General features: G+C 38.6%; 1 protein-coding gene across 3 annotated transcripts in view; it reads left to right on the top strand.

Annotated features, from left to right (window-relative positions):
* LOC101863489 (probable E3 ubiquitin-protein ligase HERC1) overlaps positions 1 to 24,337 on the top strand; it is a 109,410-nt gene extending 85,073 nt beyond the window's left edge. For all 3 annotated transcript variants that reach the window (XM_035973858.1, XM_013091385.2, XM_035973857.1), the window contains exons 69-86: positions 391 to 476; positions 1,081 to 1,186; positions 1,667 to 1,805; positions 2,270 to 2,451; positions 3,623 to 3,778; positions 5,444 to 5,569; positions 5,887 to 5,986; positions 6,674 to 6,921; positions 7,410 to 7,640; positions 9,858 to 10,024; positions 10,622 to 10,787; positions 11,317 to 11,393; positions 12,163 to 12,334; positions 12,718 to 12,798; positions 13,114 to 13,266; positions 14,540 to 14,673; positions 18,657 to 18,828; positions 20,719 to 24,337. In XM_035973858.1, coding sequence (XP_035829751.1) covers positions 391 to 476; positions 1,081 to 1,186; positions 1,667 to 1,805; positions 2,270 to 2,451; positions 3,623 to 3,778; positions 5,444 to 5,569; positions 5,887 to 5,986; positions 6,674 to 6,921; positions 7,410 to 7,640; positions 9,858 to 10,024; positions 10,622 to 10,787; positions 11,317 to 11,393; positions 12,163 to 12,334; positions 12,718 to 12,798; positions 13,114 to 13,266; positions 14,540 to 14,673; positions 18,657 to 18,828; positions 20,719 to 20,907 — 2,685 coding nt within the window. In that variant the 3' untranslated portion in view covers positions 20,908 to 24,337. The remainder of the gene's footprint in view (positions 1 to 390; positions 477 to 1,080; positions 1,187 to 1,666; positions 1,806 to 2,269; positions 2,452 to 3,622; positions 3,779 to 5,443; positions 5,570 to 5,886; positions 5,987 to 6,673; positions 6,922 to 7,409; positions 7,641 to 9,857; positions 10,025 to 10,621; positions 10,788 to 11,316; positions 11,394 to 12,162; positions 12,335 to 12,717; positions 12,799 to 13,113; positions 13,267 to 14,539; positions 14,674 to 18,656; positions 18,829 to 20,718) is intronic.
* The last annotated feature ends 1,353 nt before the right edge of the window (positions 24,338 to 25,690 follow it).

The following is a 25,690-nucleotide window of genomic DNA, read 5'->3' as shown; positions in this document are numbered from 1 at the left end:
GAATAACACCTTTCTCCTCTTGCTACACTCAATTTTCTACTATTAGTACAATTAAACTGATGTTGTCTGACCGTCGGGTACCGGTGGCGGTATGGGCGCCACAGCCAGCAGAAAATCGTCGGGTCGGGCCCGACGCCGGTGTGGGTCTAGCCTAGGAATTGCTGTCAGTACCTAGATTATAAACTGAAGTATGAGTTGTCAGTGTTGAGAGAGCCCTGCTGTTATGCAGTGATTCTAAATTTTGTCTGAAAGCTTCATATTAGTCTTGCCAGTACTTGGTGCAAAATGTGACATGAAAGAGGACTGAGAAGATTGTGTGTGGAATGAAATTGTTGTGTTGATAATACATTTTAGCGAAAAATAACCTTCAGTGTTTCTTCCATTTCCTAGGACAACAAAAAGTGGGATCTCACAATGGATGGCCAAATCATGTCATGGGCCACACAGCAACCAGAGGACTGGCAGAGTGGAGGAAGGTACTGTAGTCACTGCAACTATTCTTAAAGCGTATGTATACACAAGATTGGTGTCTGTTGATGCATAGGTTATGCCACTTCTTTTGCATTCTGAAGCAGTAATAGCTATATTCTTTATTTGAATGTGTACTCTGGATCATATGTGTACATACCTTTGTATTCATAAAAGAGATGATTTTACAGTGCTAGTTTATAGTACTGTTTCACTTCCAACTGAAAATTACATTACATACAGTCATGCATTTGAGTGATATTTTGACTGTAATTTACCCTTTCAGTTCCCCGGAAGACGTACAACATCACAATGTGTTTAAAGCTCTTACATTGGCATTTACATTTTTCCCAGAGTTTCATACAAGGCATTTTCTTCTCTGGAACAGCATTTGTAAAGATGTTTAGTTTGTAGAACAGGAAACTGTCTTTCTCTGACCAATTTTAAAACACAATGAATCATCGTGGAGCTTAAGTTACTTTTGTCAAGTACAGTTGTCCCTACAACAGCTACTGTTTCGTAAGTGTTTGTAAAAGATTGACTTCTAAGAAATTTCTTTTATATTTATGTATTTCTGACTTTACACTAACACTGCTTACCTTTACTCGCCAGGTGCGAATCATTTATGTGGGGCAGTGGCCGTCATGGTCAGATCTGTGAAGGTGGCCGAGTAGCTTTGCTGCCTGTCAAAGTGTCATCCCTATCCAATGCTCAACAGGTTTGTTGTTTTATTTCATAAATAATTTCTCGAGGACTTTGTGCAAATGTGGTAGTGTGCATTTGATGTACATATTTGTCTATAACTTCTGTTTTGATTTGATAATTATGGCATGGTGTTCAGTTCTGTCCAAAAAAGTTACTGTGTTATATTAAGTCAAAGATTTTTGGTGGAGGAGGGCTTTGTTGTCAGCCTACCTTTGTATGTTTTTTGCCAAAAATTTTACACAACAATAATACATGAATGTAAATGTAATTGAAATATTTTTACTACTTTGGAGAGACACATGAATGACGTAATATTTTTTACACTTACGATCTTAAGATCTAATCATGGTGAAGAGGATGACACTTGCATTTGACTGTCTGTATTCAATTACAACAAAGGCTGTATGTCTTTATAAGTCATCAGAGAAAAAATGCATGTTTCCACTGCTCTTATAGAGTTAATAAACCATAGTGGTTACTTTCACTATCACAGATCATATGTGGTCAGAACTGCACATTCATTGTCATGCCCAATGGGACTCTCATGTCCTGTGGAGAAGGCAGCTATGGGCGATTGGGACAGGGCAACTCTGATGACATCCACACTCCCACTGCTATATCAGGCCTGCAAGGTAAACAAATTCATGTCCATGTTTTTCAATAGACGTAGATAGCAGAAAGCGACTGGTTTCCATTTACAATTTGTTATGAGAGTTCTTTAGTATTGCATGATAACTTGATAATAAAAATTTCTGTCTACCCCCTTCCCCCCCTATCACCACCACCATCCCTCCCAACTATTGTTTCAGAAATTCATGTATATAATCTTGTTAAATTATCATCATTCACCAAAGAACATCTTGAGGGACTACAGGCAATGTTTGCATATAAGTAGAGTGTAAATTTATTTTTTTAATTTTTTGTGCATTTTTAAAAACGTCTGCTGTACTTATATGTTGTTCCAATATGAGCGAAAACTGCAACTGCTTTCTTAGTTCTCTTTCTTATCTCAGTCTGCTTCTTCACATGCAAAGTTGTAATTATGCTTACAGGGGCCACAGAACTCATATACAGACTCTGGGTAAATTTGTTGCAGGGTTTGTGGTGATCCAAGTGTCGACGTCCGCCGGCTCTGACGGCCACAGCCTAGCTCTGACTGAGAGCGGAGAGGTGTTCAGCTGGGGAGATGGGGATTATGGCAAGCTGGGTCACAACAACAGCGAGCGACACAAGCGGCCTAAACAAATTGAGGCCCTGGTGGGGGAGGAAGTCACACAGGTAGAACATATTTTTTTAACTGCCTTGTGTATTGTTGTCCCACAGAGCCTCTGGAATTCTTTTTTTCTGTCTACTTCCTGGAGTCATTTTGAAGAGATGGGATGAGCATGTGGTGTGTTTCATAGAGTTGGGGCAAGTGGACGGACAGGTTTGTTACTCATATACTCAGTCAGAGCAAGCGAGTAACGGACGGCCATACGAGCGGACTGCGATCCTCTAGTCGGTTCGTTTCTTGGGTCCGCTCCACAATTTTATTCACTAAGTAGTACTATGTGTCTTACCTTTCACCTCGTGTGTGGGTCACACTGTGTATGTTCTAATTTATCGCAAAGGGGAAATTGAAAGAATTCCCCAAGTGTGGAGAAATTTCCACCATGAACACTTAGCTACAATGTGGGGCAGGAGGGTGATTTTTTAATTAATTTTTTTTTTGGGGGGGGGGGAGGTGTAAGTAGTATGCAATGGAAGGAGTTGCTCCCCGTCCATCTATCCATGAATGAATAGAGTCTCTCTGTCAGCCCGTCCGCTTGCTTGCTAAACGAACTGTCTCTAGGTCCTATGTGTAGCGAGTAGCGAACTCTCTTCACAAACGAACAGCTCGTTACCCGTCCTCGTTTGCGAGTAGTGCCAGTTAACCGTTGGTTACTCGCAGACGCTGATTTAGCTAGCCCGACCCAACTCTTGTGTTTCATTATGTCACTGGCACTGGGCTTTCTCACTTCTCCAGTATAGTGCAGAGTGTGCTGATCTACTCTTACTACTCTTAGATCTGTTTTGTATGATGGTTTTAAATAAACTATGTTGAAAAGAAAGCACAATGTTACACCCTGCAGTTCAAATTGCAGTTACTGAAAGAGGTAGATGAGAAAAACTTTCTAGAATGAAATTTGCTGCAAGCATGGCATTCCCAGCTCTATGCTGTCTCTCTAAACTGAAAACACAGTGAAATGGAAGAAAATCTGGCAGTCCCGCAGATTTTTATTTAAAGTGGAATCCTTTGTACATCATTTTCAATGAACCAATGAATGTGATTAAACTATAGACCAAAAAATGGTGCAGTGAAAAGTTTTTTTAAATGCCAATGATCAAAATAGAAGAAACAGTTGTTCTTCAATCATGTTCTGTCATCTGCTGTCGTCTCTTAAAAGCATAGAACATAACTGGATTTCAGGTATCTTGTGGATTCAAGCACAGCGCTGTAGTCACATCTGATGGGAAGCTGTTTACATTTGGCAATGGTGACTATGGAAGACTGGGACATGGCTCCACAGCCAACAAAAAGGTTCCAGAGAGAGTCATGGCTTTGGAGTCCTTCCAAGTTGGGATGGTAAGTTTCTTTTCCTCCCTCTGTGTTCCCCAAGGATGGTAAGTTGTTTGTTTTCCTCCTTCAGTGTGTTTGTTTTCCTCCTTCAGTGTGTTTGTTTTCTTCTGTGTCCCCTATGGATGGTAAGTTTTTATACATGCCATCTATGCAATATATATTACACTGTACATTTTTATGATAACGTAAGAGCCTTGTGTTGAGTCCAGGATTCTTTTCCAGTGAACCCATGGAACCCTTAGGCTCCTCTCAGTATTATTCTGTGTACTTTTCAGTATCATTTCATTGTGCTTTGTCTGTTAGCCCAAATTAGTTTTTATTGAATGTACTGATGTATTGCTGTTGATCAGATACAAAAACCATAAATGTAACAGAATTGAAAGTTTTAGGTTTGTATTGCATGACGGCAATGATAGTACATAACAAGATGGGCCACTTCTCTCTTTGAGCCAAATAAAAAAGTGTCCTCAAAATTTGGTGGCGCCCTCTTCACAAAAGCGCACTCTTTGCGAACAGAGTTACCCTACTTGAGTTTTTAAAAATCAAAGTGAAACTAGCATGTTTTGGGATAAATTTCGGAAGAACGCTTTTTTAAAATGGTTACGCTGACAAAAAACCTTTTCCGGAGGAAAGGGTAATGGTTTTCTTCGTATAATTTGACTTTAGAATGAAAGGCGAGAGGTCATTAAAATAAAAAAACAACCTAAAACTACGCACTGAACGTACCCGAACTGCTGATGAACAGCAGTCGATCTGCGCACGCAAGGAGGTGCTATTCCTATTCTTCTTCTGGAAAAACGAAAGAGAGCTTCAAAACAGACTGCAGCGCCATCTGAAGCAAAGAGCATACTTCCTGCGGACACTTTTTTGGCTGAGTGAACCATCTTGTAAAGTACTATCATTGATGACGGATAATTCTTTGAGTAGCTAAATATAGTTGAGATTATTAAAAGATATTGTACTTTAACGTTTCCAAAACCCCATGGGGCGATTCTACTGACTGAAGTGTCTTTAGGCCGTTCCCAAAGGGGAAACTTTAACCGTTCTTATGCACAGTAGAACTGTAAATGAGCTGATTCATCAATGTCATGCTCGTAACTGTGCCTGAACTGCAACAGGAAACTGCTGCTTTTTCTTTCCTAATCCTTACTATTGTCATTTTTTCCCCTACTTCTTTTGTATGTTTGTCACTCTCTTGTGACCCGCTATTTCCAGGGTGCCTTGATATTCAAAGCAGACTTTGTGCTAGTGAAGCTAGAGAGGTGAACAGAGAAAGCCTGATTCCCTGTAAGGACTCCTCTGTTGACATCCACCCCTTGGCGCTCGTATGATCTTATGCAGTTGCGAGCGCCATAAAACCTCTACTAAAACTAAAACTGACGTTTCCAATGATCTTGTCTGTTTATCAATGTCACTCTTCTGTTCCTGCCATATTTTATTTCAGGAAGTGGTAACGTTAAATAAACCAAACCATTCTTAGGAAATGTTGCCTTGAATTTTTATGAATTATGTCGTTTGGCTGATGTTAAGCAATGTAAACTCATTAAAAGATTATTGAATTGGTTTACCAGGTGTCTCTGGTATCGGAATGCTAGTGATGTGATTATTTTGTTTCGTTATCTATCCTTTACATCCCACTCACAGTACGGTACCGGTTTGATGTATTCATAGGTGGCTTGTGGCTTGAACCATACCCTGTGTATGTCAGCTGATGGCGGTATTGTCTGGGCCTTTGGGGATGGTGACTACGGGAAGCTGGGACTAGGCAACAGCTCTCCCAAGTCTGTGCCCACGAAGGTATTTGATTAGATGGGCTGCTGGCTACCTTCTTCTGTGTTGTGTTGTTTCCATTTCTTAAATTAAAAAGAACAGTTGCAATAATACACTCTACAGCATAATGCAGAAGTTGAAGAATTAACCTGCTTTATATTCTCCTCTCACAAGACGTGCAAAGAGTTTTTATACCAATGTGTCTTGCCTGTTTAGCTGGTGGGCATATATATTCCTTGCACTATCATGATGGACATATTGGTGTCAAAAAAGACTTCTTGTTTTTCTCAGTAGGATTCAGTCTGAATGTATTAATTGTTTTACCAAATGTCTTTTTATTACAGATTGATTTGCTGAAAGATTTCATCATAAAAAAGATAGCCTGTGGGACACAGTTTTCTGTTGCCCTGACATCTGATGGCCGTGTTTATACGTGGGGCCAAGGTGAGTAAGTTTTGACAGCCCTACACAGCGCAGTGTGCAAAGTATAACAATTGTTGGGGGCTGTCATGATCGAGGGGCACAGTGTTCCCTTCTCATTCGCCTCTCCAAAAGGTCCTAGGTTTAAAACATGACAGTGATTAAAAAGTTTTCCTCTCTAAAATGTTTGCATTCCTCCAGATAATTATTTCGTGTGAAATGAATAACTATTTTTCTTCTTCATAATCATAAGGATTTAAAATCTCTATGCAGTTTAATGTGCAGTTGCGGGACAGAATTTATTTTATTTAATTTGTTTTATGGTTTTCTTTTACTTTTATTTTAGTGCTTCAATAGAACTTAATGCAATACTTATTGCCATTTTTTAATTACTTCCTATACTTTTATCAGAACCATGGATAAGCTTAGTGATCTGATATCAGGTGTGAGATATGGTTGTGTTTAAATTCAAATTATGTGTGTCCGTTATGATTTCATTGCAAATCCTGATATTGATACTATTGGCTTTGCACAGGTTTACAGTTTTGTTGACCTATGTTGAATTCTTTTATTGTGTGTAAGGTGTTTAGAGTTTTGAGGCTCTAATAGTGTACATGAATTCAAAGATATTCCATCTGAAATATTCTTAATTGTGTTGAAAGGGGAGAGACATATGGTTCAATACTTTAACTGAAAACTTCCGTTCCACAGACCGCATGATTGGTCAAGGTGAGACTCTAGCAGTAAGTCACTGGCGGCCCGAACAGGTGATGCCTCTGGCGGGGCATTTCATCGAGGACATTGCGGCCGGGGCAGAACACTGCTTGGCTTTGGCCGTGACCGGCGAGGTTTGGGGCTGGGGCATCAACACAGATGGCCAGCTGGGCTTGGGACACACAAACTCACCCATCAAGGATCCAACTCTCATTCCAAATCTCACCAAAATGAATATCAAACAGGTGAGGGATGAACTTCAGATATTTTCTGATGAAGTTTTGTTCTATCATCTTCACAATTCAGTAGCCTTTGAAGTTTTCATTTTGATCTTTTTCTGTATTTGTTTTTTTGTTCTTAGTTTTCACTTAAGAGTGGTCTTCAGAGATGTTTGGTCAGTATGTTCTGTGCTCTTAAAGTTCTGGAGAAAATTTATGAGCTCGTTTACTGGACGGAAGGGAACGAATAAAGTACTGGATCACATTTGATAATTTGAGTCTTACAGATTAATGGACTTTTCTAACTCTTCAAACATATCTCTGTCATTCTAAACCTCTTGTAATTTCAGAAGCTGGCAACAGGTGCTTGCTGTTGACATACAGGCGTGTGTAGGAAAAAATGGGTTACTAAAGACTTTTTAATTTATCTATTTGGCTAAGCATACAAAAATGCCATAAAGTTTCAGAACTGGTCTGTAGGATCATACTAGCAATGATATTTCTGCTCACAACAGATATCGGCGGGAAGGAGTCATTGTGCTGCCTGGTCTTTCCCGCTCCCTCCCAAGAGAATGCCTGGGGTGCCGGCCCCACTGCAGCTGGGTGTGCCCGAGTGTATTCCCCCTCAGTACACAAGCCTGCATACAATGCCACTGGATGCTGTTCGTGGCCGTTTGATTCTTTTACACCATTTCAGTGACCTGGTCTACTCTTCCTGGAGGCTGCTTCATCTGGTACCCAAATGTGTGAGTTTAATCAGTTGAAGATTTTGCTGTTTCAGCCATAATCAAATGTTAATTTCTTTGAAAAATAGTATTGGCTGTCCCAAAACAATATCAAAGTTACAAGTGTTGTATGAATAATGGTAGGTACAGTCTTAAGACAATTTAAAAGTAAGGCTACTTTTCAAGAATAATAAAAAATCTGAGAAATGTTTATTGAATTTTATTAATACCACCTGTCTTTATAGATGAATGCACTTGGTTACCAAACACTGATAATTCATCTCTCAGTGGCTGACAATGACCAATGCATCTGAAGAGAATATTTCGTGAATGAAATAGAGAAGAAATAAGGATTAACTCATTTAACTCGAACAGCCTCTCCCAGTGGCTGAAGTGTCTTCCCGAAATGACGAGTGACCACTCTCAGCAGCCGGGGAAATGCACACAGATATAAGGAGTTTCTCATCTAAACAGCTATGAATGTGAATGATAAAACTTTGTGAATGATAATACTTTGAAAGGAGCTTCTCTGAATGAAGCTACACTCCTTTGTCTTTTTGTTTGTGTTCATTCTTTCTTTTGAGCCGAGGCACATGTGAAAATAGACAAATCGAGTTTAAAAAAAGAAAAGAAAAGAAATTCCGACAAACAGAGGAGATCAATTCTGGGTCAATGAGTTAAGATAATTTGTGGTTTCTGCTATGGACAATGAGACAAATTCTGGCAGAGTGTCACATTTTTAGCATTTTAAAGCTTCTTTTCCACTTGTGGATGTGTGCAGCATAGGGACTTCTCTCTTTGCTTCAGCATTTCTAATTTTTGAAGCCTCATATAATTTGCTGCTTTTTGACTAGGGCAAAGATTTATTTGAAGTGAATTAGCGCAGCGCAAACATCAGACTCTCTTGCCAAGATACAATGTATCTGATGGTAAGATGAAGACAAGACGATCAGATAAGTCTCTAGCACAGGAGTTTGTCAGAGTGTCATCCTTGTTGAAGGGTAGACTACCAAGTGATACCACCAGAGCCATGCACTCCCAGCTAACTTGGGTTTGAGGGCCCAGGCCAAGAAAAACAACTCAATGGTTGCCCCATGTCGATGCATCCAGACCAGTAAGACAGTCTATTGCCAGCCACCCTTCTTGCTTATCAACGGCCTGTTGGGACTGATTTTGAAGTTGAGGCTGGGAAGAATGTTTAGATCTTCAGCATGGACCGGGAACACAAGACAACAAGATAAAGAAAAATTAAATCGATTAATTCGGGAAGCATGTAAAATGTCAATATCTGCATTCCCCTGCTTGGATGAATTGTACATAACAACTTGCACTAAAAAAATTAATTCTATCTTTTTAGACCACAAACATCCCTTGTTCCTTCAAATAAAAACATCAGTCAGAAGTAAAAGACCTAGGCTTCTGATCTGTAACAAAGAAAGATACAGAAGGTCATTTTTAACATCATCCATCTAAATTCTTCCATCTTAACCATCTTGTATAAGTATTCTTATGACCTTAGAGCATGCATCAGAATTACATTGAGTATGTATCTAGCTTAAGATTATTATTGTTTATGTTGCTCCTCATTTATATTATGCATGTGATTGTTAGCCTGTGCGTGTATGTGTGTGTGTGTGTGTACACATGGTGAAACACCAAACCAATGTGCCAGGATATGGACAATAAAGATGTATTTTATCTTATCTTATCTTATTGTATATGACATAGATCATATTGGACACAGCTATCATGGACAACAGTGAGAGCCACTAGAGTTGTTCACTGAAATACTCTATCAAGTGGGCGTTTGAGTTCAATGAGCCTCATCCATCCTGGCCTCTAATACCAATGCGATATAACCCCCTGATGTGATGCTAGAACATCAGCCCTTGCAACAGGTTGTGCTGAGTTACATGTTGCTAGTAACAGGGATCTCCCTGACCTGACAATAAATGCTACTTACTGACAGTTGCTGTTTGTAAATTCTAATTCCTGCGGTTGAGGTTTTCCTGTGTTATTGTTATTCTGTGGGCAGCACTGGTAAAAGAGTTGAACATTTTTTTTCTCGAACGTAGTTGCAATTTTTAAAAAATGCAATTGCTTTTTGATGAAGAAGGGGCAGAATGATGTTACTCGTAGAAAAATATTTTTTCAAAACTATTTTAACAACTTGGCTTGGTGGAATAGAAAGTCTGGCTGTCAAAGCATTGTTCTGATCCACAAACTTGTTTCTGTTAGGATTCTGGTTCCAACGAGTCTGAGGTTCCAGGAATTTGTGATGGCCCACTGCGCCCGCTTCTGTCTCCCCGAGTCTACACCCTGCCCATGGTACGGGCCATCAGCAAGACCATGATACAGAGCAAGAACTGTGGGCCCCAGATTACTGTCAAACGCCTCTCTACCAGGTATCGTACATGTTTTGTAAAGTTTGAGAATTTCAATTTTCAGATTTCTTTTATGGGGCCTATCAATATTATTCATTCTAACATTATATTTTTGTGTTTCAAGCTTTACATATCTGGAAAATGCAATTGATTCGAGCTAATCCAATGGTAAGCTTATAATGTACAGTTATTTTGCTTAACAGAAGTTACAGATTTGTTGTTGTTTTTTTGTTGTTGTTTTTTTTTGGGGGGGGGGGGGAGAGGTTCAAGTGCATGTAACAGAACCAGTCAATACTGTTAACAGGTGTGCCCAAATATAGAGAATAACATCAAAATTCGTATTTACCTTGTGTGATGGCCAGAAGATTCTCCATTACAATGTGTGCAGGTGTGTCTCTAGTACTATGTGTGTTTGTGTGTTTCTAGTATGTTCTTGAGTCTCTAGTATGTTATTATGTCTCTAATATGTTCTTGTGTCTCTAGTAAGTTATTTTGTCTCAAGTGTTTTATAATGTCTCTTGTATCTTGTTTTGTCTCTTATTATGTCTTTAGTATGTTCTTTTGTCTTTAGTATGTTCTTGTGTCTCCAGTGCCATGTGTGTTCTGGTGTCTCCACAGAGGCAAGAAATGCCGTCCAGTGTACAACCAGATTGCACAACAAGTGGTGGCTCTGAAGCCTGAAGACCTTAGGCTGCCAGCACGTGCCTGGAAGGTCAAGCTCATTGGGGAAGGGGCTGATGATGCAGGAGGAGTGTTTGATGACACCATCACAGAAATGTGCCAGGTGAGTTTCATTGGCCTGTATGTCCTGTATTAAAGATGGCTGTGGAAAGCCACTGGCTGTGAGTTAGAATCTGGAAGCATTAAGACAAAACTCATCACAAAGATTCAAGGGGGGGGGGGGGAAAGGATAGTTAATAGTTTAATTGATGATGGATTAATGGCAGAGTTTAAATGCTCATTACTTGATTCTGTTCTGTATAATATTAGCCATGAAAAAGCAAGCTCTTGGCTATAATGTTGACCACCAGGGCTAGAGTTTCCATTGGAGCGTTCTTGAATTTGGTGAGCTTTCAAGGCTCTTCTCTTATTTGTCTTGGTGTAATGAAAATGGACCTTGAACTCCGAGGCCCTCTTATATAACCTCTTGGTGTGGACAGGGACATTTAACTCCTAGAACGACATGCAGACTATTTAAGAATATCTTCTCAAAGTCAGTCAATTAATCTTTTAATTATATCTCAACTGAGAAAAACTATCATTTATGTTTCTTGTAGATGAGAAGCTATCATGGCATTGACTTCTTTTTGTAGGAACTTGAGTCTGGAGTTGTTCCTCTTCTTATACCAACTCCAAATGCAAAGAATGAGTCTGGAAACAACAGAGACAGGTGAGTTCTTGTATCCTTAGTGTATGCAAATTTGGCAGAATGTGGTCAGAAACTTGATCTCCAGAGCACAACAATAGTCTTATCTCTGAAGAAGGTCACTCATTCCATCCTTTCCTTGACCCTTTCCTGTTCAGCGCCACCAAAGCCAATCGAAACCAGCGTGGCATGCACAGTTGTCTATGATGTTATGCTGATTTGTTTTCAGTTTTAGTGAGGAAAATGTGTCAGAGCAGGCGCCGATAGTCAGAATATACTTTTGCTTCCACTAAAGACAAAAAAAGATGTTATAACAGTGGAAGGCTGCTAGGTGTCGAGAAAGTTGAATAAATGGGCGAATATTTCAGGTGAAAAATGTAAACAGGAAAGGGTTTTATGCTGTCCCATTTTCCTTCCCCCCTCCCCCCCCATATAAGCAAAAGTGCTAGAAATTTAAGAAGTGAGAGCTACTTGACCTTTTTTGTCCCTTCCTACAAACTTGTCATCCATTAGACATTTTGAATTGAATAAGGACTATATTATTATTTGCTGAGGAAAAGATATTCAAATAAGTCCTTGCAACAAAGAGATAGTGTTATGAGTATGCAGAAAGTACAAAAGAGAACCAGCATTAAAATGTAGTATAGTAGCTGGGATGAGGGGGGACACAATGCTTTGTAGTATTTAAGGAGAGTTTTGTAATAATATCCAGGGTGTTGTGTTTTAAAGAAAAAAACAATAGATTTTGTCCCCGACCTTAGAAAATTAGTTTTTATAATTTCTTAATTGCCAGGTACCTTCTGAATCCATCATTGTCTGCCGAAGATCATCCTGCCCTCTTCAAGTTTCTGGGTATTCTGTTTGGTGTGGCTGTACGCACCAAGAAGCCCTTAGATCTCCATCTAGCTCCATGTATTTGGAAACTCATTGCCGGTATGCCTCTCAAGGTGGACGATCTGGAAGAGGTTGGTTTTGATTTTTTAAGTTTTGATGTCCATTTCAAGCCAATAAAAGCTATCAACAGGCCTTGCTAATGACCTTGTGTTGGTCCAACCAACATAAAACCTCTCATGGCTCTCCGGCTATCTCTATTCATTTACCATTTGCCTTTATCAGAGCAGTTTTTGAACAAGAGGAGGGTTGCCATCCCATCTGCTACATGCTCAAACCTTATATCAGTCTGTTTGTAGGATATGTTTGTGTACATTACAGCACATGTTTTTCAATACTTATATTTGTGTATTTGTGGCGTTGTGGATAAATTGGTTACAAAATAATCTATTAATAAAGTAGTAGGAGAAAAGATTTCTCAAGATTTACAGGTTTTTCATTTTTTACTTATCCCCAGGTTGACCATTTGTACATCCAGAGTCTAAGAGGAATAATAGATATTCATGAGAGTGGCATAAATGAAACAAACTTTCATGAGGTCAGTGGTTCTTTTCTTTCAAATGTTCCTTTGTTTAATCTGTTGATTGTATTTTCTTTGTATTAATTTGATTAGAATACAAAGACTAAGCAATGAGAAACTATCTGTGTTTGAACTATCAACTACTTAGCACTCAGGGATTTTTTAGCTTTGTTAGAATGCAGTACTCTTTTTTGTCATGTTTCTAAAGATATTTTAAGTTGAAATAATTGGATTTTCAAAATTCCATTTTAGGAAAAATTGATGAAACCCTCTTATCTGAAGCTACTGCAGTTTTTTGTTACTTATAAATTAAATTTATATGCGTTTTTCTAGTTCATTCCCATCGACACATTTGAGGGTCAGAGTTCTAGTGGCCACATGGTACCAGTAGTGGCTGGTGGGCAGAGCCTGGCTGTTCATTTCCACAACCGAGTGGAGTACGTGGACTCTGTCTTCCACCATCGCCTGCATGAGTGGGACAAACAGGTATGTTAGCTGGTTACATGCATTCATAAGCTTTGCTTTAAGGGGGCTCGATACTTACGAGACAATATTTTTAATTAAAGACAAAGTGAAACAACTTTTGTCACTGGCAGTAAGTATGAGACAAAAGATTATGTTCAACTGTTTACACTCTCGATTACGTAAGATGTTGCCATGGAAAGGTGGCCATCTTTAAAATGGGATATAAAACTTTTTTTCTCCACCATTTCTAAAGTTTTTAACTTTTTTTCATTTTGTAACTTGCAAGATATCGCAAATAAATAGGTGCTTGCAGCTGGCTGTTTTGAATTTTGATACTATACTTAGAAAGTATCCAAAATATTCTCAAAGTTGGGGATATGGAATTAGATCTTTAACAAATTTTTTTGGCATGAAAAAAAATTGTTTAAAAAATTCTAAAGCAAAAAGTACAAAAATAACCAGCCCACAATTTCTCTAACGACATACCAAATTCCAAGTCTCTGTGTTGGAAAATTAAAAATTAATGGAGAAAAAAAAACATGCCATATGCAAACAAAAAGTGGTGGAAAAAGTGTGTTTTGAGAAAAACAAGGTTAAACATTGAAAATGTTATTACACAACGTAGAACCCAGTAAAATTGAATTCTGTAAATGTTAATCACTCGGCATCTAGTGTCAATAAAATCTAGACTGAATGAGAGATCGGAAAATACCAAAAGTAAAGAGTACTCAAGAGTGAGTGAAAATCTGTCCATGGGGCCCCAGATTTTACCTACATTTACTAGTAGAAATTTAGTAAGGTTTATATACATTTGTCAGTTGAAAGAAGTTAATGACTCTATGAGATATTCTGCTGAGGCCTTTGTATTGGCAACTCATGTCTCACAATTGGGTCCCTCGACTTAAAAGGAAGACTTAAGGTTCTAGTTGATAACAAAAGACTTCCATTCTTATCCGAGCACGGGAAGTCCCGGATTTGTACCCAAGTCTTTCTCTGAGTCTTGCATTCTCTTTCTTCTCTGTTGACCCCTTGTGTTTTAGTGTCATCTTTTCATGGGTCTTTCGTCATTCTTTCTTGTAGTCTGAGTAGTTGCACATCACCACTGGTATATCCTACTTCTCTTCTTTCCCTCTGTTATTTCTGTTTGTCTGTTGGTTGTCCTTTATCCCTACTCTAAATAGCTTCCAGTGTGTTAATGTGCTTCTCTTTACTCAAACAAGAGCACCAAGTAGGATTGTTTCAATGTTCCTCTTTTTTCTCATTCAACAAAAACATGCCATTTTCCTGTCACCAGGTTGCCCTGATTCGTGAGGGCATGTCGGGCATTATCCCTGTGCCTCTTCTTACACTCCTCACTGCCCAAGCTTTGGAGCGACTGGTCTGTGGGACTGATGAGGTCAACATTGATGTTCTACAGAAGGTTGTCAGGTCAGTTTGTGTGAATCACCTGTCATTTCTATGTTATCAAATTATTTCCAGCTCTGTTCTTTTCTTATTAATGAACCCTGCTAAATGATGGATGGCTTTTGAATTTCAATGGTCTGTTTTTCATATTACTTATTAACAACATAGAACTGTCTCTCCATTCTGTATTCAGTTATCCTTGTCAAAGAATTGTCTATATACAGTAGTCTCCGCCTAAGATCCCGGTGCTTGGGAGCAATGAAATGCGGGATCTTAGGCGAACCGGGATCTTAACCGATGAACCCAGGGAAGAATCTATGGTGACCCATGCTAAGGCTCACAATCGGTAAAATGGTCTCCTTCCACTCTACAATGAACTGAAGTGACTGCTTGGTGGGTTTATGACGTATGGCGAGCAAAGAGTGGTTAACCTTGATGACCTATCACGGTGCATAATGGGATGTGGCGTGCCATTTTCACTTATTATACTATCATGAGTCTCAAGATCTACACTTATCCAGTTGCCCCTCCTCTTTACCTGTCAAAAATTTATAGCTTTCCATCTCTGACCGAGTCCCTCCCCCCCCCCCTCCTTCCAAACCGCTTTTGTCGTTACACACCATTACATTGTGAACCCACCAATTAAAATTCAGTCTGTCTCGAAAATTCGGGAGTAGAGACAACTGCTGCAATGGTCAAGGAAGAGTTCACGGTTCAATATGATCCTGCCTGGAGCGAACGTGTAGGCCCTACCCACCCAGAGAGTGATGCAAGTTTAGGTGGCGAGCTCAGGTGTGAGTGCGATGCGTGGGGAAAACAAACGCGTCGGTCAGTTCACACCCCGGTGTGATCCCGTCTGGGGCAAACATTGTATCGCTTCATCGAGTTTTACAACGTGTATGTGATCACATTCACGATAGTGGTTGATCGTCGGCGCGACGGACAGTTTATTGATCTCAACTTTTCACTCTAGGTTGATCGGCTGTGCCCGCCCGGGTTTTTGTTTAACAAATTATGATCTGAAATGCGGAATCTTAGCCGAATGTAGACCATCACAGCGGGATCTTAGGGGTGACTTTTGTATAGTAAAAATTCTGTTTTCCTAAAACAACGGGATCTTAAGCGAACCGGGATCATAAGCGGCGGGATCTTAGGCGGCGACTACTGTAATATGTATGTATGTATTAAGATAGATATATAGATATATGTGTCCTTGCCGGTCAATATCAGTCATATGAAGGAAATTTCAAAACTGAAGGAACATTATTTTAAAAAACTATCACCTTTCCCTACAATTTAAAACAAGAATGAAGTAAATATGACAATATTTGCTGAAAATACAGAACTTTTAATTATTGTGCGAGGTGAGGAAACACGAAAAGGAGAAAATGGCCTCCAAAGTTGAGCAACATGTTTCAATAGCAATAGGGGTCTTAGAATTGAGATAGAGACTTGAAATTTAGCAGTTATCTTGGCTATGCCTCTACAAGGTAATATACAAAAGTAGAAAACTATTCATTCACAGAGGGAAAAAAAACCCTGACCAAACAAAGTTTTCACGAGAATGGACTTCACGTCAAATGCAACAAAATATTAGCATGATACTAGGTACCAGACTCTAAATTTTCAAAGTAGCCGATGTCAGATTCATCTGTTTCATATGAAAAGGCCCATGTCTCCTGAGAATTTTGTTACCTTACTTTTCCCTCTCAGTCAATGTTTTAGAGAATGACAGCCGTTTCAATTTAACATAATAATAAAATATTGCTGAAGTCGTTAACTGGCTGCAACCCCATGTTTGACAGATAGTAAAAGAGTACCAAGTGCAAGAAACATCTCTACAATAAAAGAGTACAATCACTGTAACATAAAAATGAAGCCTAATATTTTTCAAGACTGAGATTGTTACAAATCAGTATTTTATTTGCTCAAACACGATGATCTGTCGTTATTTCAATTTTTAAAAACACTGAGCGTTGTCTCGACCGGCGTCGCACCAGCCCTCGCAACAAGTACTGTAGTATACTGAGTGCTCCCGGTAGTTTCGCAGAAGGATTCATGCAAAATAATTCCGAGCCGATGACTTTATTCTAATAAAAAAAGAACTGTTCTTTCTATTGGTACCTTTTTTAGCCGGTATTTTACACATTTCATGTTAAAAATGATCTTTGAAAACTTACCCCCCTTTTTTCAAGGTTTTCTATCTAAACGCCAAAGGCCAAAAATAATAACCACGAGAAACCACGCTTAAAGCTGCATAGTTCTCCTCCAATGATAACTCGGTATTTAATCATCAATCATTCCCCAAAGCGTTCAAATGCATGGGTGTCATTTTTAAACCGAGAGACCTCGCTTTTCCGACAGCGAGGGGCTTCCCTTTCCATGGCGATTCTCCAGCTTCAAATACCCGGATATACATACAACTTACACTATTAGAACGATGAAAATCTGAACTTTTTCAAAGTGTTCAGCATTTGGTGTTTTATAGCAAAAGAGTAAAGAAACAGAGATGTGAATTACCCCCATTTCACCGAAACCACGGGCTCGGAAGGCCACGAGTCGGCTTACGTGCCGTGTTTACATTACCTGATTATACATTTGCAAAAGCACCATAAACACACGAGAGCACACACACATACACACACGTACAACCATACCAGCACACATACGCACACGTGCTCATAGACCGCTCCGGTGGCCTCTTGGTAAGGAGTCCGCTCTGAGAGATCTAAAGGAAGGTTAATTAATCTTTTAAAAGCTCTAAAACACAATAAAAACTAATTTTTTTAATCAATCCAAGTGTAAAACTGAAAGATTAACTGACGATAGCAGCTAGCAGGGCATGCACACAGTCAGCTGTTTACGTAAACAAGCTTGAAGTGAGCTAGAAGTTACTGTTTTTACTCTGTTTTACCAATCTGAGTTGTTTACATTTCAGACCATTCATGCTCAAAAAGGGGTCAAAATCTAAAAATATTTGCGAATGAAGAACGTTGGAGGAAAGATTTTCCACTAATGGAGAATCTTTGGTTGAAGCAAAGGTGGCCAGGAGGTAATGGTACTAAAAATAATATCACAGCTGCACACTAACAAGGTCTAAATTCCTCTATCTCATCACCCAAGCTCACAACAAACCACACACACCTCCAAAATAAATCTAAATAAAATATTTATAGTCGATTATAGGTGTTTATTTTTATCTTAAATGAAGCAGAAGACGTCAAACTTTCAATATATCCAAAATAACAAAAATTTAATGGAAAGTTCATGGAAAGTCGCTTTTTTGCCTTTCGAGCCTCGTAGCTGATAATAGCATAGTGCGTCTTACGACTGATATTGAGCGGGGCAGACAGATATATATATAAGCCTATCTATCTATCTATCTATATATATAATATTGTGCTTTTTTCTAGAGGCAGCTCTCTATCTTTTATGTTTTGAAAGTGTTTAATAGTGACATGAGGAAAACAAAGTTTAAAATAGGATATGTTCTGTTCTAAAGTCAACATTTCTCTCTGAATGAATAGCAAGCCTAGACACTTTGCAAACATGTGTCTGGCTTCAATCTGGACCCAGTATTTCAGTGAAATCATTCTGGCTGAGGTTCCTCCTCATTGTGAAAATTGAGAAATTAGTATCTGTATCTGGCTGAAGTATATGCTCTTGAAAGTGTGAAGCACATTCTAGAAAATTCAAATAAACACTTAACTTCTTTTTACACTTGATTAATTTATGATCAGTTTTTCTTGCGCAGTCTTCTTTAGTTTTCAGCAAATAGTTTTTGTTTGTTTTGTTTTTTTAAACATTTCTTGCATGTTTGAATAGAATATTATGGGATACATGTAAAGATGTGTTTCCTTTTTTAGTTGCTCCCCTATTTATTCTTTGAACTTTATATTCAGACATTTCACAATTTAGTCATTGAATATTTATTTGTCAAGGCAATAATGGTTATCACCATGTGAAAGCTGTTTCTGTTACCTTCAATTGCTTTGTTTTATCTTCAGATACCGTGGCATTGATGAGAATCATGTGCTTGTCAGATGGTTTTGGTCAGTGTTAGAGTCCTTCACAAATGAGGAACGTATACAGTTTTTGAGGTTCATCTCAGGAAGGACTAGGCTGCCTAGTAACCCTGCAGATATTACCCAGCGCTTTCAGATTATGACATCAGATCGGGTGTGTATGTTGCTCTTAATCAGCAATGAGAACACTGTTACCTGTGCTTGTTGTCTTTTTTTTTCCCCGTGGGATACAGTTCCCAAGAGTATTTTCTTTATTGTCTTTTCATTTTGTCTGCACAATTCTCACTCGCACACTATTAATAAAAGTTCAGGAGACACAGTGGTCAAGTCATTAGTTGCTGGTTGGTGGGTGCTCTGGTGTGCTTTGCTTCTTCTTACCTATCAAATATCTATCATCCTTATCTTTCCTTCTCCTTTTCTTTGTATGTCACTCTGGTAACACTTCTAATTGCCAGCACTTATTGGACCTAATTGTATTGAAAGCTCCATAGAACTCTTACTAAAACAAAACAAGTCCATAGTGAGCATGGTTTACATGCACTGTTTGAGGGCTCCAATGTCTGAGGGGTCAGTGAGCTCTGGCTCACAAGTAATGTCGAGCAAAATCGATGACACAGAATTTTGGATATGGGATTACTGGAAGAGTGTCTTTGAGCAAGACGCATTTAAGTTTAGTTAAAAAAGCGGACGCTGCACAGTGGCTATCAACAACAGCATGATACTGTTTCAGTTTTGGAATCCATATTATTTTTAACGGTGATACACATTGTTTTTGCACCAGCCAGTCCCAACAGCTCTATACACAGGAACCTGAAATTACCATCAACAACCAGAGACTAGTGGTTTCAGATGAGTTTGTTTATCTGGCATCACCCTGTCATGCTCAGTTAACCCTCCCAGCCTGGCGTGACCCAAAGGGGAACAGACAGCTTGAAAAATTCTTTTACTCAGCAGTGTGGCTAGCCAATGCAGTTTTCATTCATTGTATTCGACATATGCTTTCATACATTCGAAACTTGATGACTATAGTTATGTTAACAGATATGGCATCATACACTTACTACCCTTCATTGTACGTCACGACTGAAAAATAAACCAGACATTTTATGTAGAAGAAAAAAAGGTGTGTGCTATTTAGGAGACTACTTAGAATGAAATACAAGGAAATGAAATGAGGCAATGGGGGGAAAGGCATACAGTAGTATGAATAATTAACCCTATCTGTACGTCATGTTTTACTATCGTATCCATACGATGTGGGTAACTCTGTGCCCCCACTTTCCAAAGAGGAAATTTACTCATTAATCAATTCCGTAAGCTTTGCATAGCAGTCTGTCAAAATGATTTTTTGTGAAGTACTGAAAGTTTCAAAGAGATCTTGGTACTTGAAGTATTCTAAAATATGAAGAATACAACCCTGGGGGTACAAATTGACCCCCAGAGCGTACGGATAGGCTTTAGAAAAAACAAATGCAGTTTCTTCATCAGTTGTATCGGCATAAATGCCTTGAATATTGCTGTCACTAGAAAAATAGAAGGCAAAAGAGGCAGGCGTAGATGGTCAGTAGACCAAGAAAAATTTACTTACTGAACTTGAACAATGGGTGGCGAGGAAAGCATAAGATACATGTAATGTGTTTTTTTGAGAGCACCCACATAAAGAAATGAATGGTGATCCATGATTGCCAATGTCTGTTTCAAGTCTTGCTCTTTATGAAGAGGAAGACAGTTACCTGTACAAAGAACCACCTCCCCCTCCCCTTCTTGTGTTTAAACTATATCATAATATTATAATGACACTGGTCAAGAGATGACGACTGTTATCTTTGACAAAGAGTGAATTTCATGGACAGGTCAATTTTATTTACATATAAGTAACATTGCTACAGATATTGTGTGGGCTCTGAGCACCTGTTCTGTCAGTGTATTACGGAAGCATAGGGAGATTTATTTATTGCCTTTTTACTTATTTCATTTTTTTTGCTTATACTTCAATTGTTCCCATCCTTTTTCATTTTTCGCATTTCACTTCTATCATTCTCAGGGCAGAGACAGTCTCCCGACCTCCCAGACATGTTTTTTCCAACTCCGCCTTCCGGCGTACAGCAGTCAGTCGGCCATGGCCAGCAAGCTGCGCTATGCCATCAACCACTGTCGCTCCATTGATATGGACAACTACATGCTAGTGCGTAACACTGAGGCTAGCCAGGACTCTGATGATGAAATTGTGTAGGAAGATCAAGTCCTTTCCTGAAACAGGAATGACTAAATAACTGCTTTGCAAACGTGCATTTGGTCTCAATCTGAGCCATGTGTTTCAGTGGCACCATTCAGGCAGATGTTCCTAGATTTTCAAAAAGTCTGTTTGTACCAAGGGTGGTGAAATATATTCAAGTTTGTTCCATGATAGTTCAGCACATGATTCTAAATTTGGCTTTTTGCTTTTTTGTAGAATTGATAAATATAACAAATTTAATAGATTTACGCTTTTCAAAAAAGAATTTCTGCTAGCTTGAAAGTTGTTGCATATCAGTCACTTCTGTGTCGCTTGGCAGTTCTTTTAAGTTCCTGTCCTGGTCCTTCTTTTCAATCAATATGTACATTTATATGTTTTCTGTGAAAACAGTAGTGAGAGTCTCAAATTATTTTTATCTTTTTAAGTTGATATCAGTAGCTGTATAGTTCAACGCTGCAATGGGGACGCTGGACGAACAAATAGAAGACTCATCACTGACGTGTGCTCAGTTGGTGGTGTGATTAAACGAGTGCAATGTTTTGTAACTTACTATCTCTTCTCGGTGTCAACACTCACCCAATCTGCCTGTAGATACCTTGCTGTGGTCATTGTCATTTGTAAACAGAGATGTGGCCACATCTTTATTTTATTTGTTTCTTGTTAAGTTAATTTTAAAAAGCCACTGCTGGATGTACTTCTCTTTGTTGCGTTATAAAACATGACTGTCTATTTTGTCTCCTTTTTTAAGAATGATACGAATATCTATATTTTGATCACTATCTTATCAGTTCATACATACTTGCCACTAGACTCATGCTCACTTTTGCTTAGTGTTGGCCTTTCCCTTCCCCTTCCTGTGCAGTGGGCAACTTTAGGTATTGTTTTTCTGAAAGGGGGAGGGTTTTGCTCATTTCTGCTTCCTTGGTAATTGAGATCAATGCCTCAATGCCTAGTCTTCTTGGATAAGTATATATGAAAACTTGTCCTGTTTATATGTTGCTCTTGACCAAAAACAACTTTGCTGGTTGAGAGTCAAAGAAAAGAAAAGAGTTGGTGAGTTAAGGCTACTGCCTGATAATTTCTGTCTTTAAGACTAAAGAGATTTCAGTGTGAATCATGTTTGATATGTTTGAAAAATAACATGTTTATTTGAAAGGCAAGGGACACTGTGAAAGTAAAACAATGATATGCATAAATATGTGTTAAATTTTGAATTGAAATCTCTACGGTCGACTGCCCATGGGATTTGTCTGGGTATTGAAGAAGAAATCTGGTAGTTCTGACCTGAACAGTGATTTACTCCTGCAATAGCTCTGTTATAGCGACACCAGTGATGGACATATGATATTTTAACTTCATCATTAATAAACGAAGACTGGGCCTTTCATCAGAATTAGCTTATCTTATATATTTTTGTTTTCATGTTGACCTTCAAAGTCTAGGAAAATAAACAGTATTTTATTGTTTCAGCATCGATGTCTTATCGAGTGCCAATTAGATGACTGTATTTTATGCGGTTTCACATGGTGCTCAGTAAGCAATTAGCGCTAGAAAAGATATTCTATAGTCTGTACCATGTGTGCCTGGCTGTATGTATATCTGCATGTATATATGTAGACAATATGACCCATGTTTTATTTTTGCTTCCAATGATGTGTTGAATTCAATTCAATATAACTTATTCATTGAGAACTGAGCAGTTGAATGGGAATGCCATATTCCTTGGCTGGGCAATGCCCTGGCTTATCATTGTGTTATTTTGATTTTTATTTACAACAGTATACACTTGCTTGTGATAATTTAGATGTGAAAGAATGAAGGTTGTGTGTGGAGCTGTCTGAGCCTTCGTAAATGAGTAAGACGCCAAAAAAAAGCAAGAGGGTTGTTTTGTATTTCCTTTCTCTTGAGGTGTTGTTTCTTTCCCGTCCTTATGTTGTTCCTATTTATAAACATAGACATTAATTTGGGTATGAGAATGGGTTAAACTTATCATTGATAAAAGGTGCCAAATGTCCTGCATTTTGATCCTCATGAAATGCAAGTTGACAACATTTGTTTTCTGCACTTTTTTCTTTTTTTTGGTTCTCATCTGTTGTCCTGTCCAGCAACCAAAGGCTTTACCAGGGGACTATCCACATCTGTCTTAGGCTCAGCTAAATTTTGTTTTCAACATCCTGCTTTTCTTGTCCCGTATCTGTTTTTCAATCTGATGGTAACCATGGCGTAGTGGGAGGAATGTTTTGTGTCTGCAAGGCAGGACAGAGTAAATAACATGTTTCTGCAATTAACATTTTCTTAAACAAAGCTGAAGAGTAAAATGCTCAAAACTCAATTTTGAATGAAAGATTTCTGATTTTTATAATACCATGTAGTAATCCTGAACACTTTGCCATCACAAGGCTCATATAGTAAAAACTCTTGTCATCAAAGGCAGAGGCATTTTTGGGAAAATCCAAAGAAACTGGGTGGTAAACAACACCGATATGCGAGATGAGGCGTCAAAGTGTTTAACGAACTTAATTTCTCATCATTTGTTATGCTTGTGGCTTTCATCTTTAACAGTTTCTCCAACACTGATGCTTTTCTCTCAGAGACCAACTGCATGTATTTCTTTTTTTTTTTTCCCCCCACTGCTACACCACTACATTTTTGTATGAAGCAATCACAGAACTTTCTTGAGCTGTTTAGCTCACTTCTCTCAACATTTTTTCATAATAGTTGTGCCTGTGTCTTGCACTTTTCACTCAGTACATTTGTGATCCTTTGTCTGAACTGAGTACAGTTTCCTTTGACATAGAATCTAATGAGCAACAAACTTTGGTTGCCTCATGGAGGTTCCAAGTGTGAACCAAAGTGGGGTGTGAATTAGTTTTTCTTCCCTTCCTGAAACATTTCTTTTCGATCTGAAAGGATCTACTTATTTGTAATGTCAGCAAGGTTGGGTTTTTACTGTCATTCTCAGCTGTCTCTTCTCCTCATGGTGAACATCAGGTCAAATATCTCTCTCCTTTCACCTCAACGTTCTCTCACTATTGTCATGTGCTTGCTAAGTCCACTGAGGGCCAGATGGTCTTATTGCTTTCACATGTTTGTCTTACTTTCTCTCTATGAGTTTATTGTCTGCCGGTGACCGTGAATCTGTTGTTATATTACGGGTCAGTTCGAGCTGACTTTGACTTCAACGAAAAGCGTGGAAAACTGTCACTGTTTTCTTCTTTATTTCTGCTCTTTGTACTGTCTGGGATGGAAGTCAGGGAGGATAAGGTTTGCCCTTGACCCTGCACACTCTGGTCTAAGGAAATTGCCTGTTTTATGAACTGCTTTGAAAGAGTCTTAACCGCTTATGTTTATCTAGCTTTGAATTTTGGAACCCTGTGTGTGTGTGATACTCATTGCAGTTGGAATAAAATTTGTGTCTTGTGCTTTCCTTTAGTTTTGAGTCAATTTTGTCCCTCAGTCTTTGTTTAAAAAGAATTGTGGTAAGACTAGAGAAAAGGAGGAATGTCGCGTTATTTTTTAAAAAATTTTAAGGTTGAATGTGAAGTTTGTCTATCCAAGCAGACAATAATGAAAGCTTTCTTCCAGGGTTTCAAAAGCATGTTGCGCAAAACGTGCAGTTAATATTTGCCTAGCTATATGAAGTTTCAAGTTAGTTACAACTTGAATAGAAAGTTAATTTGTTTTATCTCCATTCCTTAGGGGTTACTGGAAGTGACGTACACACCTATTTCAAACTACATGTACATGTATTTGTTGAAAGTACAGGATAAGATTAAAGAATCAGATATAGTTATACCACCAGCACCCCGAGCTTCTGCATATTGTTGTTTGTTCTTGATTAACCAGGGACTAAGGGTGTTATTTCCGTTATATTTCTTTTTCTTCTTCTTCTTCTTCTTCTTCTTCTTCTTCTTCTTCTTCTTCTTCTTCTTCTGCTTCTTCTTCTTTTTTCTTTTTCTTTTTTTAGTCTTCTCCTTTCCTTACACGTTTACTCAACAAAATGCCCAGACTTTGGAAAGACCCGAAAAAAAAGAGAGAGAGAGGCGACTGATGTGGTTTCTGGAGACGATGGTCTCCATAAAAATTACAAGATCTGGTCTCTGTCGTTGATCCCCAAAAAATTCTTGATTTTATTAAAAGGCCATAATTGGCCTTTGAAGTAGACTGTTACCGTTGTTTTGCAATTATTCGGAATGTTATTTTAAAACTAAAATTTTGACCATTAATTTTTACGCATTTTAATCAGAATATTGACCAAAATCAAGCCGTGCTGTGAACTGTTGTGAATGCATCCAACCTGTGTTTCGCGCGCTCATAGGGCCTTAATATAATAAATTATGCCGTTGCGTGCGCCGTAAAACTCTTGCTAAACTAAACTAAACAAACATCAGTGAAGTGTATGCAATTAGTTGAGTTAGAACTCTGAATCTGCCCCCCGGCCCCCACCCTTATCTAGTTTATTCCATCTTTTCCTAACGTTAGCCTCTCTCAAGATATCAAGATGTTATGTAATAGGTGTAATGTGTCCTCAATTTACGTCCGTTAAACCCTAGAGTTTAGCTTGTACTAGTAGACAACCTTGAACTCTGTTTAACCCCTTCGTTGCCTTATGACGCACCTTGTACAGTACAACAGTAAATGACCAGTACAGCCATACCAGAACAAGACCAGATTGCTGTAGGGTCTACATGTCCATGTATAATAATAATATTATTATACATGTATAGACCCTGAACTTTTTGCGCACCACAAGAGGAATATCAGCGGTGATAGGCCAACA

The sequence above is a fragment of the Aplysia californica genome, unplaced genomic scaffold (genome assembly GCF_000002075.1).
Source record: "Aplysia californica isolate F4 #8 unplaced genomic scaffold, AplCal3.0 scaffold00035, whole genome shotgun sequence".
Classification (NCBI taxonomy): domain Eukaryota; kingdom Metazoa; phylum Mollusca; class Gastropoda; order Aplysiida; family Aplysiidae; genus Aplysia; species Aplysia californica.
This window is presented reverse-complemented; position numbering and strand designations above follow the sequence as displayed.